This window comes from Camelus ferus, chromosome 19 (assembly GCF_009834535.1).
Source record: "Camelus ferus isolate YT-003-E chromosome 19, BCGSAC_Cfer_1.0, whole genome shotgun sequence".
Taxonomy (NCBI): Eukaryota; Metazoa; Chordata; class Mammalia; order Artiodactyla; family Camelidae; genus Camelus; species Camelus ferus.
Window position 1 is genome coordinate 14041428 of NC_045714.1, and position 14118 is coordinate 14055545.

Here is a 14118-nt window from a genome sequence, read left to right on the forward strand (position 1 = left end):
CACAGCTTCCCTCTGCCCTCTTGGTCCCTACTGGCCCGCAGCCTGTGTCCAAGCCTGGGCTGGCCTGCTGGCGGGTGACAGGCCCCATGAAGGGAAGACAAGCGTCTATACTGCCCACCACAGGATCTGAGCCGTGCAGTGGTGTGGGGCATCTCAGGCTGATTCGCATGGTTACATAGCTTAGGTGCAAAATGAGCCCTAGGGTGGGGCTTCCCCATCCCTCTGAGGGTGGCCTGGTCAGGGGCCTGGGGCCTCCAGCTCAGCACATCTGGGATTGATGGCCTCGCTCCTGGGTGAGCAGCTCCTGCAGAGTTGGGCCCAGGAGCCACCCCGAGGCCCTGCAGCCCTGGCACGGAGCTGCTGCTCCCCGGGACACATGTCATCATCCCAGGCCTGGCCCCTTCCTGGGACGGGGCCATGGTGCTGGGGGCGGGAGGCGGTAGTGCATCTGCTCTGAATTAAGTTTAATCAAACCTGTCCATCTGCTCCAGTTGCTGTAACAAAGTCCCACAAACTGGGGGGCTTAAAACAGCAGAATTTTGTTGTGTCCCAGTGCTGGAGGCCAGAAGTCCAAAGTCAAGTTGTTGGGGCGGGGAGGGTGTAGCTCTGTGGTAGAGCGCATGCTTAGCATAGACAAGGTTCTGAGCTCAATCCCCAGCACCTCTGTTAAGGGAAAAAAATCCAGGTGTCCCAGGACTGTGCTCCCTTGGGGGGGGGGGGTGGTCAGAGGAGGGTCCTTCCTGCCTCTGCAGCTCCTGGTGGCCTGGGGGGCCCTGGGCTTGTGGCTGCATCACTCCCGTGTCTGCCTCTGTCTCCACGTGGCTTCTCCCTGTGTCTCTGTCCCTGCTTCTTGTAAGGACACCAGTCATTGGGTTTGGGGCCCAGGGGGCCTCCCTTTGAGATCCTTAACGGATTCCGTCTGTAAAGACCCTGTTTCCTAGTAAGTTCACCTGCCAAGGTTCCAGTAGATGTGAGTTTGGGGAGTGCTCCTTGACCCCATCTGTACCCTATGCAATGCTGGCTTTGCGTAAGCTCTAACGTGCCCGGGCCCCTTCGACTCCCTGCGCGTCAGCCTGCGTGCACAACCCCTGTATGTCACAGATGCCTCCTGCAGCCCGTCCGGGCACCCTCTCCTTCCAGGCTAAGCGCCGGCCCTCGCCCAGCCTGCCCTGGCCTGCCCGCTCCTGCTGCCCGCCCCCCATCGGCCCGCTCTCTGCTCCAGCTGTTTCCTGGCCACACTGAGGACACTGGAGGACACCAGCTTTCTGTGCTGCCGACCCCTGTGATGCAATTGCCCTTCCTCAGACGCCACATCAAATGCCTCCCGGCTGGGGGGCCTCCCTGACCACCTGATCAAGGACAGCCATGCCAGCCCCTCTCGGTGCATGTGGCTCTTCCAGCACGGATGGCTCGCTGGTCTGGGCTGTGTCCCAGGGCCGGAAGGGGCGGATCTGGTACCCAGAGGCCTGAGGACATACCTGCTGGGCGGAAAGTGGTTCAGGTAATCACACATGTCTGTCGGGTACATGCCAGTGTTTACAGACGGGGCACACAAAGTTTGCGGAGTGGACAGCTGCCCAGAGGCAGGGGTCGGTTCAGACGGCGTCAAGGGTGTTCAGGCTTGGGGATGGGGAGGGGCCGTGGCTCTGAAAGGGCAGCAGGAGGGCCTGTTAGTGTCGTGACCACAAAGGTCCCACAGGTCTGCACATGTGATGAAGTCAGTCGCACAGGACTGAGTGTTTAACAGGTAGACTGGGAAGATGAGGAAGTTCTGGAGATGGGGAGATGGTTGCACCAGAAAGGGAACATGCCTAAGGCCACTGAATTGTGCACTTAAAAATGGTTAAAAGGGTAAATTTTATGTCTATTTGGCCACAGTGAAACCAGTGCACAGAACCGGGCACGCACACACGTACACATGCACGTGGGTACACACGTGCAGGCGAGCGTGCGCCGGGCACTGTCCACTGTTGCTATTACTTGTAGTCTCATGGCCAGGGCTGGATGTAATGGTCAGCCCCACCCAAGGCCAGAGTGTCACCTCTTCTGAAAGGGCAAAAGGCTGAAAAGGATAGAGGGGGCCCTTGGGACAACCCTGACCCCATGGTCTACAGGCCCCCGAATTCGTGGGGCGGAGCCAGGGCTGCCTGAGGGGCTGTGGTGGCAGAGGGGCACATGGCTAGTCTCCTATCTTGCAGTCCTTAGATTTCTTATAGAAAACATTCTTTCCTTGCAGAAAAATCAATGGACACCAGTGGGTCATTATTTCCCCAGAGCCAGGAAATCACTCTATAATCTCTGCTGTGGCCCCTGGGGTGGGAGAGGCAGGGTTTCTGCTGTGGCTGTGGTCAGGGCAGGTCACCCAGCCCAGCCACTGTACCTGCCACACGTGGCACTGGGGGCAGTGACGCCCACTGGGAGGGGGAGTGGTCTGTCACCCCACCCCCACTGCCAGGCTTCCCTTCTTTGCACAGTGGGGACAGTAAAACCCAGCAGAGTAGGGCCACCGATGGCCTGGCCTGGGGGTCTTAAACTTGCTCACTTCAGCCCCGCCCAGGGTCGAGAGAGCCATTCCCCTAGGCAGCATCATGCCTTCTGGCTGGGTCCAGGCCACAGCAGCCACTGTCCCCCCCCACCGCCAGCCCTGGTCCCTTCCCTTCCCTTCCAAGGAGCTGGGTGGATCCTTAGTGCCCAGTTCTGTTCCCCAAAGTGTCCCTGTCCCTGAGGACAGAGAGGGTCGCAGCATCTGCTAGACTTCTATCTCAGATTCGCAGCAAAGAAAGTAGTGCGGGGCCTACTTACCCGGAACGTTATTTGTTGTGACAGACCCTGGTGGCCCTGAGCTCCGTACGGCATCTGACCGCAGGTGGCAGGGTAAAGCGCGGTTGGGGGGTGCTGTGGAAACACAGCCCTTAATCATCCTCACGGATGCCCGGCCTGGAGGGGGGTGCAGGGCCAACGCGGGCGCAGGGGAGGCTGTACCCCTACAAGGCGTATCAGTCACAAGGAGTCGTGCCTTCTTCTAGTCCCTGGAGGGGAGCCAGCGGGGTCAGAGGCTCGCCTCGCCAGCCTGCACCAGGACGGCCCAGGGCAGTCCCAGCTGGTCACTTCCAGCCAGCTGCCCCCTGGAGTTCTTGGGGTGGCCCCAGCAGCATCTGCCCTCACCCTGGGATGGTGGACGCCTGTCCACATGTCCACTTTCCCGTGACTGAGGGGGCTCCCAGGGACCAGCAAGGAATGTCTGGGGCCCACAGCTGATTAAAGGGGGCATCTTCAACCCCCAGTGCTGGTCCCAGGAGACATCTGTGTGGCCCCAAGAAATCCCTTTGCCCCATGGCCCCCATAGAGCTGCTGGCCCACCACGGGGCTCCATCCAGCACTTCAGAACAAGGGATTCTGACCTCCCAGCTGGATGGATCTGGAATCCTTGGTGAAGTCAGGGTCTGGCTCGGGGCCCAGCAGGTAGCCGGAGCTGAGGAAGGTGTGCGGACACCGTCCATCCCCAGCCCTTCGCCCCTCAGTGTCTCCTCCTGTCTGAAATGCCTGTATTAGAATTAGGCTCACCGGGATTTAAAGACCGTCCTCTGCTAAAGTGCAGACCTCCACCTCTGCCTGGACGAGGCAGCCCATCACACTTCACTGTGAGTTCACGGACCGGAGGGCCTGAGGACGGGCAGCTGGTTCCCAGGACGGAGCAGACACTCGCTGACGAAGGAAGCCCCAGGCCCTGGGGCACCAGGGAGGGGCCAGCGAGGGAAGGATCTGCCCACCTGTCCACCCTCCTGGCTTCTCAGGAATCTGTGGTTCTGCCAAGCTGCGGCCCAGGAAGAGGGCAGAGGGCAGGCGCTCCCCGTCCACTGAGCTGCCCGCCTCCCCCACTTCTGCTCAGAACCAGGGTTTTCTGGACTCTTAAAAGATCGTCCAGCATTTAAAGTGAGAGCATTTAAAGGTCATCACATTTGTCATGTTTGAATTTGGAAACTGGTGACTTCGGAGTGTCACAGATGCATTTTTAGCCCAGTTCAGTTCCCACGACATTACCATCCACCCCCATCCCCTCTTACATCCCAAAACCTCTCCTTTTTCTCTCCTCTCCCTTCTTTCATCTTTCTCTTTTGAAGGATATTTTTGTGCCCCTCTGAGATTTGTGTCCAACAGACTTCAGAGTGAGCACCTCCTGCCTCCTCTGGACACAGTGCCTGCCACCCTGGGGGCAGGTGCTGAATGCTGCGTTGGACGCCCTGTTTAACAGATAAGGCCAAGACAGAGTGCCTGGTCTAGGTCCCCCGAGAGGTAGCCTGTGGGCAGGAAGGATCACAGGTGAACGGCTGGCCTCCTGACCTTCGAACCCTTGAAGCCGGTATGTTGAAAGATTGCTTTCCTACCAACAATCATTGCAAACAACTAATTACTATTTACCCAATAATTAATTCCCTTCCCCATTTTTTATTAAAGTTGCAGACCTCCTGTGGGCAGAAGTGTTCCATCCCCCCACCCCACCCCAAGACAGAAGGGTACCAGCCTGGGCCATCACATCACAAAACCTCATCTTGTGCTGGCTTTAGGGAGGAAGGAGTGTTTGATGACTCATGAGACCTAAAGGTCCAGGGGCTGATTTCAGGTCAGGCTGGACCCAGGTGCTCTGACAACGAATGGCATGTGGAAGCCATCTCTGTCCAGCTCTCGGTGTGGCTTTCCTCTGCCATGGCTGCACCAGGTATATTCCCTCATGGGGTGGCCTCAATGAGGACAATGTTGGAGGCCACCAGGTCAGCGACTCCAGCTGGAGGGCAACTGCGGCCTCCTAGGGCTCCAGTCAAAGTCCCAGGACTGCCATGCTTTGGCTGCACTGGAGACAGGCACCACCCCAACCTCTCTCAGTGATCCTGACCAGCCACACCTGGGACCATCTCCCGTCCTGGAGCCCAGGGGTGGGGTTGGCCCCCTGGACCCATTGGAGTAAAGGTGGAGTGGTTTCCAAAGAAAGAGCAGGTGTTCTGTCTCCAGAAGAAGGGGTGCAGCAAGGGGCCGTGGATGTGCTCAGGAGCCTGTGTGCACTTCTCAGTCGTGCTGCAGGTGCCTGGGGCATCGGGCTCCAGGAGAGGAAAGAGAAGGTGACCTTGAGAGCAGAGGGCGTAGGAAAAGTGGTCATGGAGGGAAAGTCTTTAGTTGTGTGACCTTGAGCAGGTCATTTAACCTTTTGTCCCTCTGTTTTCTCATCTGTAAAATGGGAATAATCCTAACTACTCTGTCTGGGGGCTAGAACAGGCTCAGAGTGGTGCCTGGAACGTCATAGGTGTTGTTAGTTACCGTTATAATCTAAGCGCCTTCCCTGTGCCAGGGGCCGTGGCCATCCTTCCCAGGCAGGCACCAGGGACCCCAGCCTCAGGCCCTGCCCCTCCCCAGATCCAAACCTGCTAATCTCCATCCACCCCGGCCTCCCCGCTGCTCCAGGGCCCCCAGCCCTGGCCTCCTTCCACCTCTCACCTGACCCCTGTGTGTCCTCAAGAGGAAACCCAGGCCCCTCTGGGACTTGACCCTGACCCTTCTTTCAGGCTCCTAGCTCCTGGAGGGCCCCACCCACTGCCGGTTCCCCGTGTACCACAAGGCCTGGGGAGGGGTCCTGGGCCCAAGAGGGCCAGGCCCACATCCTGAGGCACCAGGAGCAAGATGTCCCTTTGTCCTCCCCAAACCAGTGAGGGAGGCTGTTTGGTCTGCAGGGGCTGAGGGACCTGCCCAGGTCAGACGGCCGGGACGTGACATGGTTCAGACGACCACCTTCCCTTCCATCTAGGTGACTCTGGGCCCTGAGTTCATTCCCACCCAGTGAGAAAGGAAGGAGAGAATGGGGCAGAGACAGTCCTTGCAGGCACCAGCGAGGGGGAACCTCACCCAGCCCCTCCAGCCCACCACCTGGCTGCGGGGAGCAGGGAAGCCCAGGGGCTTTCTTGGTGTGGGTGCAGGTGCAGGTGTCCTGAACAATGGGACTGTTTCAGGAATGACAGGCAGGCAGAGTGCCCGCACCTCCCGCTCCAGCCACACCACTGAGCCATGACTGAGCCCCTCCTGGAGGAGGAAACTGAGCCCGGGAGCCCCTGCCTGGCCCCTCACCCTACTGGGCTCCAGGTCCCCTCAGGATTCCTGGGTTTCAGTCCTAGCCTCCTCCAGGGGCAGTCCCCTCCCCCAGGCCTCAGTTTCCCCCCGAAGCACATTTCCTGCCCAACCTGAACAGCTGAGCACTGGAACTTCAGGCTTCCTGGATCCTCTGCACAGCAGTGGAGGACATACAGCAGGCACTCAGTTCATGCATCGTGTTAAAATCAGCAGAGTTGAGCTCTGGTTCCAAGGCTCGCAGGAGCCCTTCCCAGATGAGCCACCAGGCAGGTCTCCCCTCCGTGCTCTCCATCCTGAGGTTGGGGGGCACAGAGCTGGGCCGCCAGGAGGGTGCAGGGCCATGGGGACCAGTTTACACACCACCAGGTGTGTGTGCCAGGGAAAACCCAGCCAAATGTGGGGATGGAGTCTTGGCCACCCCCCGACTGCTGAGTGTGGGATGTGGGGCAAGTCACCTAGCCCCCAGGGCCCCAGCTCTTGGGGGCCTCCAGAATGGAGAGCTGAGCACCACTCGTGGGGTGGCTGCAAGGACACAGCGTGCCAGGAAATGTTGGTGAAAGTTTCTTTGCACCCCCCGAGCCCAGCCATGAGGGTCAGGGTGAGGGGTAGGGAGGCAGTGGCCAGACACAGCACGGCTCCCCACATCCCTGCTGGGAGACCCCAGGCTCCCTTGTCATGGCCCTAATTCCGCAAAAAGATCACTGAATACTTCAGACTTTTGTAGAAGGATGGGGAACTTATGGTTTTCATCCCAGGCTGGGAAGGACTCTCACTCAGCATGTGCCCAGAACCTCTTCTCTGGGGGGCTCCCCGAGAGCTACACCAGGGCAGGAGAGGTGACTGGACACCCCCAGCCAGGGCCAGCCTGAGGGGCCCAGTTGAGAGGACCCTGTAGACTTTTGTTGCCCTCAAGCCCCTGTTCCCTGCGGGCTGGCCCTGACAAGAGCCAGGCCATCCATGCATCTGGCCGTTGCTGAGTTCCTCAGGGCTGTCCCCTCCCCAGCCTCATGCTCTTGCCAGTCTTCCTCACGTGCTCCTCCAGGCACCCACTGTTAGGACTGCCGGCCCAGCTGGACCACACTTACAGGTAGGCCACCCAGCCTATGCCCCACCCTAGGGCCTAAGGTTCTCCCCCTAGTGCCTCACTGTCCTCAGAAGCAAGGCCACACTCCTTACCTTGGCCCCCAGTTCCCGGGGTCTCTCTGCTGCCCACACCACCCCTACCCCCTTCACCTGCCTGCCCTTCCTTCAGCCCCTCCTGCCTCTTGGGGTGCCTGCCACCGGGCTTAATGAAGGTTCGTGGAATGAATAAATGAAATGCCACCACCGCAGACAGGCTGCCGGTCCAGCTGGCTTACGAGCCAGGCCACCCCCTCCTCTTGGTCCCCTGCCCATTGAACATCCCCATAGTCCTCAGCCCCCACAGAGATGGCTCTGCTCATGGGCCCACTGTTTGTTCACCTGGCTGCCAGCAGCCCAGCCCACCGTAGAGCCTGGCACACAGCTGGTGCTCAATAAAGAGCAGCGGCTGGCGTGGGCGGTGCCTGTGGAGGTGGCTGCGCAGCCCGGGGCTCAGCTTTGTCTCTCGGCCCAGCAGGTCGGGTCCAAGGAGAAAGGACCCCCTTGGCGTGTTTGTTTGCTGCAGGACGCAGGCCCAGTAGACTCCGTGTCTTTCTTCCCTCCTCCTCCATCCCTGCGCGGGAGCTGGGGGAGCAGCAGTTTCCAGAGATTGAAGGCAAAATTGCTTGAAAGCCTGCACTTTTATCCTCCAATTTGTGGCCATTTAGCAGGGCCGGGTGGAGGGGCAGTGAGGACTCTGGCTGTGCAGGCAGCTGAGAGGTGCCCACCGCTGCAGAGAATGGGTTCTTTGTCCTTCCTCAGGCAGCCCCGAGCTGCGGACCGAGGCCCACCCACCCGGGGGCCAGAGGGGAGGCCAGTGGCAGCCTGCCAGCCACCCCATGGGGCCTCCAGGGCTGTGAGGGCTTCCCCGAGCTCCGGGCCACAGGCGGGGTCCGCTGCCCCTGCCACCACCTTCCCAGGCTGCCCCTGCTCCAGCCTCTCTGCCCATGCAAGGGGACCTAGGCTCACCCCTCCTGCTGGCTCCAAAGGAGGGGGCCCAAGAAGGTGGTCCTGCCTGGACCAGAGGGGTCCCTTGTGGTCGGTCGGGGAGCCGAGGGAAGGGGTGCCAATTTAGGATTCCGGAGGAAGTCTTCTGAGCGCTTGGGAGAACAAGGTGCTGGCACAGCTGTGGGGTGAGAAGATGTCTGGAAGACGAAGGTTTGTCAGTTTTAGATGTCGCTGTGGACAGCTTCTCCATGCTGCAGTGGTGACAGTCAGAGCCGATGTGCATCTGAGTGCCGGAGACGGGGCCCCGGGTGCCTGGCTGTGAGAGAGGACCACCAGGCCGGTGAGAGCCTCTCTCTACCGTGGTCAGAAGGACTGCGGAAGCTGGGCTAGCACGGTGGGGGAGAAGCAGAGGCTGTGTGCATGAGGTGAGGGGAGAGAGGGCTCTCGTGGCTAGAAAGGAGGGGAGGCTTCCTGGAGGAGGTAGCATCTGACCCACCCAAGTTTGTATAGCCCCTAAGTGAGGCTGGGCTTGCCCCTTCTCCAGGGACTCTGGGCACCTGGGGTGAAGGTTAGTGTTGGCCTTCTCCGTGGTGCCCACTGCACTCACCCCCATCAGGTCCTTCTCCTGGTTCCGGTCCATCACCCTCAGTCCTGCCTCCAGGCCTTTGCCCACAAAGCTCCTTTACCAGAGACACCTCTGCTCCCTTGGCCTCCCCTCCCCTCCACCCCTCACGATTGGCTCCAGCCCCCCAGCCCTTGGAAGCTCCCCAGGCAAAGATCATGGCCAAGAAAGGTGAGATCCATGCGGGGGAGGGGACAGGCTGCAGCAAGTGGGGGCTGTGGCTTGTATTTTCAAGACCGAATGAGCCCCCACCCAGCGCCATGCCACCCTCCAGGACGGAGGGCACAGGGGCGGTCCAGCAGGTGGGGCACCGCTGGGGCGCACATCCCTTGTTAGGATTAAACCCTGGTACAACCACTGGGCTGGCCTCTCCCCGACCGCAGTCCCCGACTTGGGAAAAAACACTGAGGCCAGAGGAGGCGCAGGTCTGAGTGCCCTCATGCGCCTCCCTGGGGAGCTCAGCCCACCCCCCCACAAAGTCGTCAGGGATCAGCACCAGTAAGAAAATACACTTTACTGTGGGCCTCGGGGTCCGCAGGGGCAGCGCCACAGGTGCACGGGGAGCAGGGCATGCAGAGCGCCAAGCAGGTGCGGGGGGTGGCAAGGTGGCCCCTCTGCTGGGCCCTGGCCCCGGCCTCCTCTGATGGCCCCTGTGAGCCTCAGGACCCCCAACCCCAGCAAACTCTGGTTGAGTAGATGGAGTGGGAGGGGTGGCCTCTGGACAAGCAGGCGTCCGGAGCTCTGGCCATGCTCAGAGCTGCCAGTCAGGGCCCAACACACCCCAAGCTGGGGGCGGGGTGGGCAGAAGCAGCTGGCACAGCTCAGCCGGAAGCGGCAGCACAGAGGAGGAGGGCGTGGGAGCCCACACCTGCCAATCCAGCCCCGAGCTCCTCAGCAATTTTGTCTCTCTTGATTAAACATCCAAGGAACAGCAAGTTCACGGACGTGTTTTCTTCTCCGTCTTCTTGAAACACCCAAAATGGAGAAGCAGAGAACTGCCTTGCGGTTCCTGGGGGGCACCTGGCACTTTGGGAGCAGCGAAAGTGGGAGCGGAGAGGGATGAAGGATCCGGGCCCAGATTTAAGCAGGGGACAGGCCGCAGCGAAGGAGTGGCCGGGGCTTGTCTGGCACCAGGAAGGTGCGCAGGTGTGTGCTGGTGCAGGGGCAGAGCGCCGGCTCAGGAGGCCTGGAGCACACACCAGTGCTTGCTTTGGGAAGAACGCTGAGCAGTAACTGTGTGAAGGGGGACATCACTGGTCATCGCGCCGTCTGTGGGGGACAGTCAGAGTGGCTGGGACCTCTGGGTTGTCCCCCCTGGGGTGGAGCGGGGTTTGGGTGGCCACGTTCCCGTTCAGGCAGCAAGGGCTCTTCCAGCGAGGCCACCAAGCTGCCTCAGCTGCCGGCAGATGGTCTGAGAGGCTGCCATGGCATTTAGGGTGGGCCAAAGACAAGGCGTGGCTCACACCTGGGGGGTGGCCAGGTGGAGCGGGGCATGGCCCAGCTGCCTGGGAACCCGGGGCCTGGTGGTGGGGGCGGAGCCAGAGGGGGCCAGCTCACTTCCAGCAGTGCTCCAGGGAGCTGTGGGGCTGGAGCTTGAGCTTCTGGGGGCAGAGCAGCTTGGTGAAGGCTCGGCGGAAGCTGTGGTGGCACAGCGGGTAGAGGACAGGGTTGACAGCTGAGTTGGCCCACAGCAGCCAGAAGGACGTCTCGTACCAGTAGTCAGGGATGCAGTGGCCGTGGCAGGCGGCCCGGATGATCATCAGGAGAGTGTACGGGGCCCAGCAGAGCCCAAAGATGCTCACGATGACTGCCAGTGACTTGGCCACCTTCTTGTCCCGCGAGAGCCGGAAGCGCTGGGTGATGCTCTGGGACACCATCTTCATGCGCTTCTCCAGAGATGTTGAGGACACAGATGGCTTAGAGCCCCTCTTGAGCGAGCGGGGCCGCTCGGTGCCCCTCGAGGAGCTGCCGGAGCTGGAGGTGGGTGAGGCCAAGGCACCCCCACCGCTGCCACCCCCGAGGGCCACCTCCCCAGCCTCAGTGCCTGGGGCCACCTCACTGACCCCAGCCCCATGCTGATGCAGCGGCACGGCTTCCCCGCACCCCTTCTGCCAGCAGCCCCAGCAGCCGGAGGCGGCGGGCAGCGGAGAGGGCTGGGCCTCGGGCATGGGCTCCGAGCCCGCCGCCTCGCACGCCCCATCCAGCCGGACGCGCGTGCGCCTCTGGATGTTCAGGTAGATGCTCAGGTTGAAGAAGGTGACACTCAGGAAGGGTGTGAAGAACTCAAGGGTGGAGGCCGTGATGAGAAAGTACCAGTTGTAGAAGAACTCAGCGTAGCAGTGACCCTCGGGGATGGAGCTGCCCCCCGACAGGTACTCCCAGCTGAGGATGGCCGGGCCATACAGCAGGAAGGCCAGCACCCACACCAGCACCATCTTCCACACTGCCCGCCGCGTGTCACCCTGCTGCGCCCGGTAGGAGACCTGCAGTGGGACACACTGGGTCAGGAGGGGAAAGGACAGAGCCCAGGCCAGCCGCTGCCCCCAGCTGCAGCAGGAACGTCGGCCTGGGCGCTCCCAGCAGCCTCTAGCTTCTGTGCTCAGCCTTCCTTCACAGCAAACGCTTCTCCCTTAACCTCTATCCTCCTGTGAATCCCAGGCAGTGTGTGTCACACTCCTGGAGCCTTGGAACCTCCCCCAGATCAACCCAAATCCTAACCTTGTGCCAGGCAGCCTGTTTACCATGTCCCCCCCAGTGTGCACTCCCCCAGGGTCATGTTATTGTCCCCGTCTACTGAGCAACTGCCGTGTGCCCGGCTCTGGGCTCTGCACCTGCTGATATCATCTCATTTAATCCTCACAGCTGCTCCACCATTATCTCCACGTTCTTGAAGGCTCGGGCAGGGAGGGACAGATCACAGGTGAACTGGCTCAAGGGGCAGAGCTGACCCCAAACCCACGCTCTTTGCATTCTGACCCAGTGCGTCTCTAGACTGGGACCCGTGTGGGCCCCAGTAGAGGGCCCTGGGGTACTCGATAAAGCTGTCAGAGGGAACATGAGAAGGCACAGGAGTGACCTCTGCTCAGTGCTGCTGGCCACATGCCCGAATGGCACTGACATGGGAAGTCCAGGCAGTCCAGGGTCCCTGACTCTTGGTGGCCACCCACATCCAGGAAAGCTTATGGAACCTGTCTTCCTGGGGCACACACCGGCGGGGAGGTACCACCCTCAGATCCTCCCTCAGCTCCAGGGACTCGGGACCTGCTCCAGAGTGGAAGCTGAAGTGACCCCTTTCCTTCAGGTCCACATTGTGACCTCTGCCTGAACCAGGACCAGCCCTACTAGCGGCAAATGGCTCCTGAGCGGGCAGCTGGCCATAGAGTGCCAGGTGTGTCAGGTGTGAGGCCAGAGAGGACCAAGGCCACCCAGCACCACCCACACCTTGGCAGTGGCTGCACACCCTGCCCAGGGCTTCCCCTGGCCACTGCTGACCGCCCGTCCCTGAGGGCTGAGTGCGGGCCCCCACAGCCCAGACTCACGGCTCGGGTGACCGACAGGAAGCGGTCATAGCTGATGAGGACAATGTTGAAGACGGACGAGGTGCAGAGCAGGTAGTCCACCACCAGCCACAGCTTACAGAGGCCCCGGCCAAAGGGCCAGCGGCCAGTCAGCACGTAGGGCACGTACAGTGGGATGCAGAAGGCCCCTGGGAAGAGGAGGGCCTTGGTGGGCCATGGCTGGACAGGGGTCTGGGGTCAGACCCGCCACAGCAGAAACAGGCAGGACTTGGGGTCACACCGTGGGCCCCTTTCTGGGCCCAGCAATCCTCCCTCCACCTCATACCTGGGCACAGTCTCTGCCCTGCACTTGGCCTTCACCCCCTGCCCAGCCCCCAGCCTCACTGGTGTCCCCTGGACTCAGGGGCAGGAGGAAGACCTAGGCATGAGGGTCACTGGCCGGGATAAGACCCAGAGCCTTGATTCAGTCATTCCCGGGCTTCCGTCCAGCCCCTCCCGGTGGCCCAAAGCAAGAAAGGTGAATTTCCTCCCTCTCCTCTGGCGCCACCGGACCTCAGCTCTTGTTCTGGCTTTTGGACGGCTCTCCCTCATCAGCTCAGAAACCGAGAAAGCCTTTCTCCGGACTCAGAGGGCACTTGGCCGCCGCCACGCGGGCGGCTCCCACCGCCCAGCCCCGCTCTGAGCGTCTGGCAGACGCACCTCACAGCCCCAACAGGTGTCTGGCGCTCCGGCCCCCTCCTTGCGCCCCGCCCCCCAGCCGGCAGCAGCTCACGGACACGTGAGAGCGCGCTCCTCAGAGCATCTCCCCACCCCCTCGCCTTCCCTATAGCCTCCTCCCCCAACACGGCTCTAAAAATCCCTCTTCCATGTCGCCTACCCCGAATCTCCCCCAAACTCCCCCCAGAGCTCTCCCCATGTCCTGAGTCCAATGCAGCCTTTGTTTGGCTTCGGCGCAGGAGCCAGCGCTGCACCGCGGCCGCAGCGCCTTGCGCCTTGCCGAGCGCCAGCCCGCCCTCTGGCGCCCCTTCCCCGGGGACATCCTTCCCCAGTCCCAGTCCCGCGGCCAGGGAGGCAAGGAACTTCGCCTGTGCCCACCGCCCCACAAGTCCCGGACTCCCCCTCCCCAGGCCGGGCCCCCTAGCGGAGCGTGTCCCCGAGGAAACGGCACCCTAGGTCCGCGCTCCAAATCCCGCTGGCCCGACCCTGCTGGGCGCCTCTGGGCTCAGGCGGGGGCTGGGGGATTTACCCACGAGGAAGTCGGAGATGGCGAGGTTGAGCAGAAAGAAGTTGTTCTGTGTGCGAAGGCTCGAGTCGGCCACAAAGGCGAGCATGACCAGCGCATTGCCCAGCACCGTGGCCACGATGAGCAGCGCCATGAGCGCCGCCAGCACGGCGGTCCAGGCGGCGGAGAAGCCGCGCGCCCCGCCCGCCGCCTCCGCCTCGCCCGTCAGCGCCCCCGACGCGTTCAGCGGCCCGTCGGGCGGAGAGCGCTCCATAGCCCCTCCGGCTCACGCAGCGCCGGGGCGCGGGGCAGGGCGCGGACCGCCTGCCGGGCGGCCAGGAGGGGCCCCGGCCCGGGAGCCTGGTCTTTGCGGGCTCTCGGCCGGGCCGGGTTCCCCGGGGGGTGCCCGGCTCATGGTCCGCGGGCGCCGAGGCCGGGGCCGGGGCGGGCGGCGCTGAGGGAGCCCGGTCCGGAATCTGAGCCGAATGGGGTCAGCAGCACGACCACTGCAGCGCGAGCGGAGCCAGTGCGGAGATGGAGCCAGAGCCGCTGCCGGAGCGTCCGTGCGCCCCGAG

The 14118-nt window shown here is 62.1% G+C and overlaps 1 protein-coding gene across 1 annotated transcript; it reads right to left on the reverse strand.

Annotated features, from left to right (window-relative positions):
• Nucleotides 1-10323: 10323 nt before the first annotated feature.
• HRH3 (histamine receptor H3) lies at nt 10324-13915 on the reverse strand. Its single transcript, XM_032461512.1, has 3 exons — nt 13568-13915; nt 12343-12509; nt 10324-11286 (listed from the first exon to the last, which is right to left on the reverse strand). Exons 1-3 carry the CDS (start codon nt 13815-13817, stop codon nt 10357-10359), a joined length of 1347 nt encoding a protein of 448 aa, XP_032317403.1. The 5' UTR covers nt 13818-13915; the 3' UTR covers nt 10324-10356.
• Between the last annotated feature and the right edge of the window lie 203 nt (nt 13916-14118).

Excerpts from the sequence above, each read along its gene's own strand:
- HRH3 (XM_032461512.1), bottom strand. The coding sequence starts at position 13,817 with ATGGAGCGCTCTCCGCCCGACGGGCCGCTGAACGCGTCGGGGGCGCTG. Across the intron at positions 12,510-13,567 it reads CATCTCCGACTTCCTCGTGG|GGGCCTTCTGCATCCCACTG; the intron begins GTAAATCCCCCA and ends TCCTCTTCCCAG. Across the intron at positions 11,287-12,342 it reads TCCTGTCGGTCACCCGAGCC|GTCTCCTACCGGGCGCAGCA; the intron begins GTGAGTCTGGGC and ends GTCCCACTGCAG.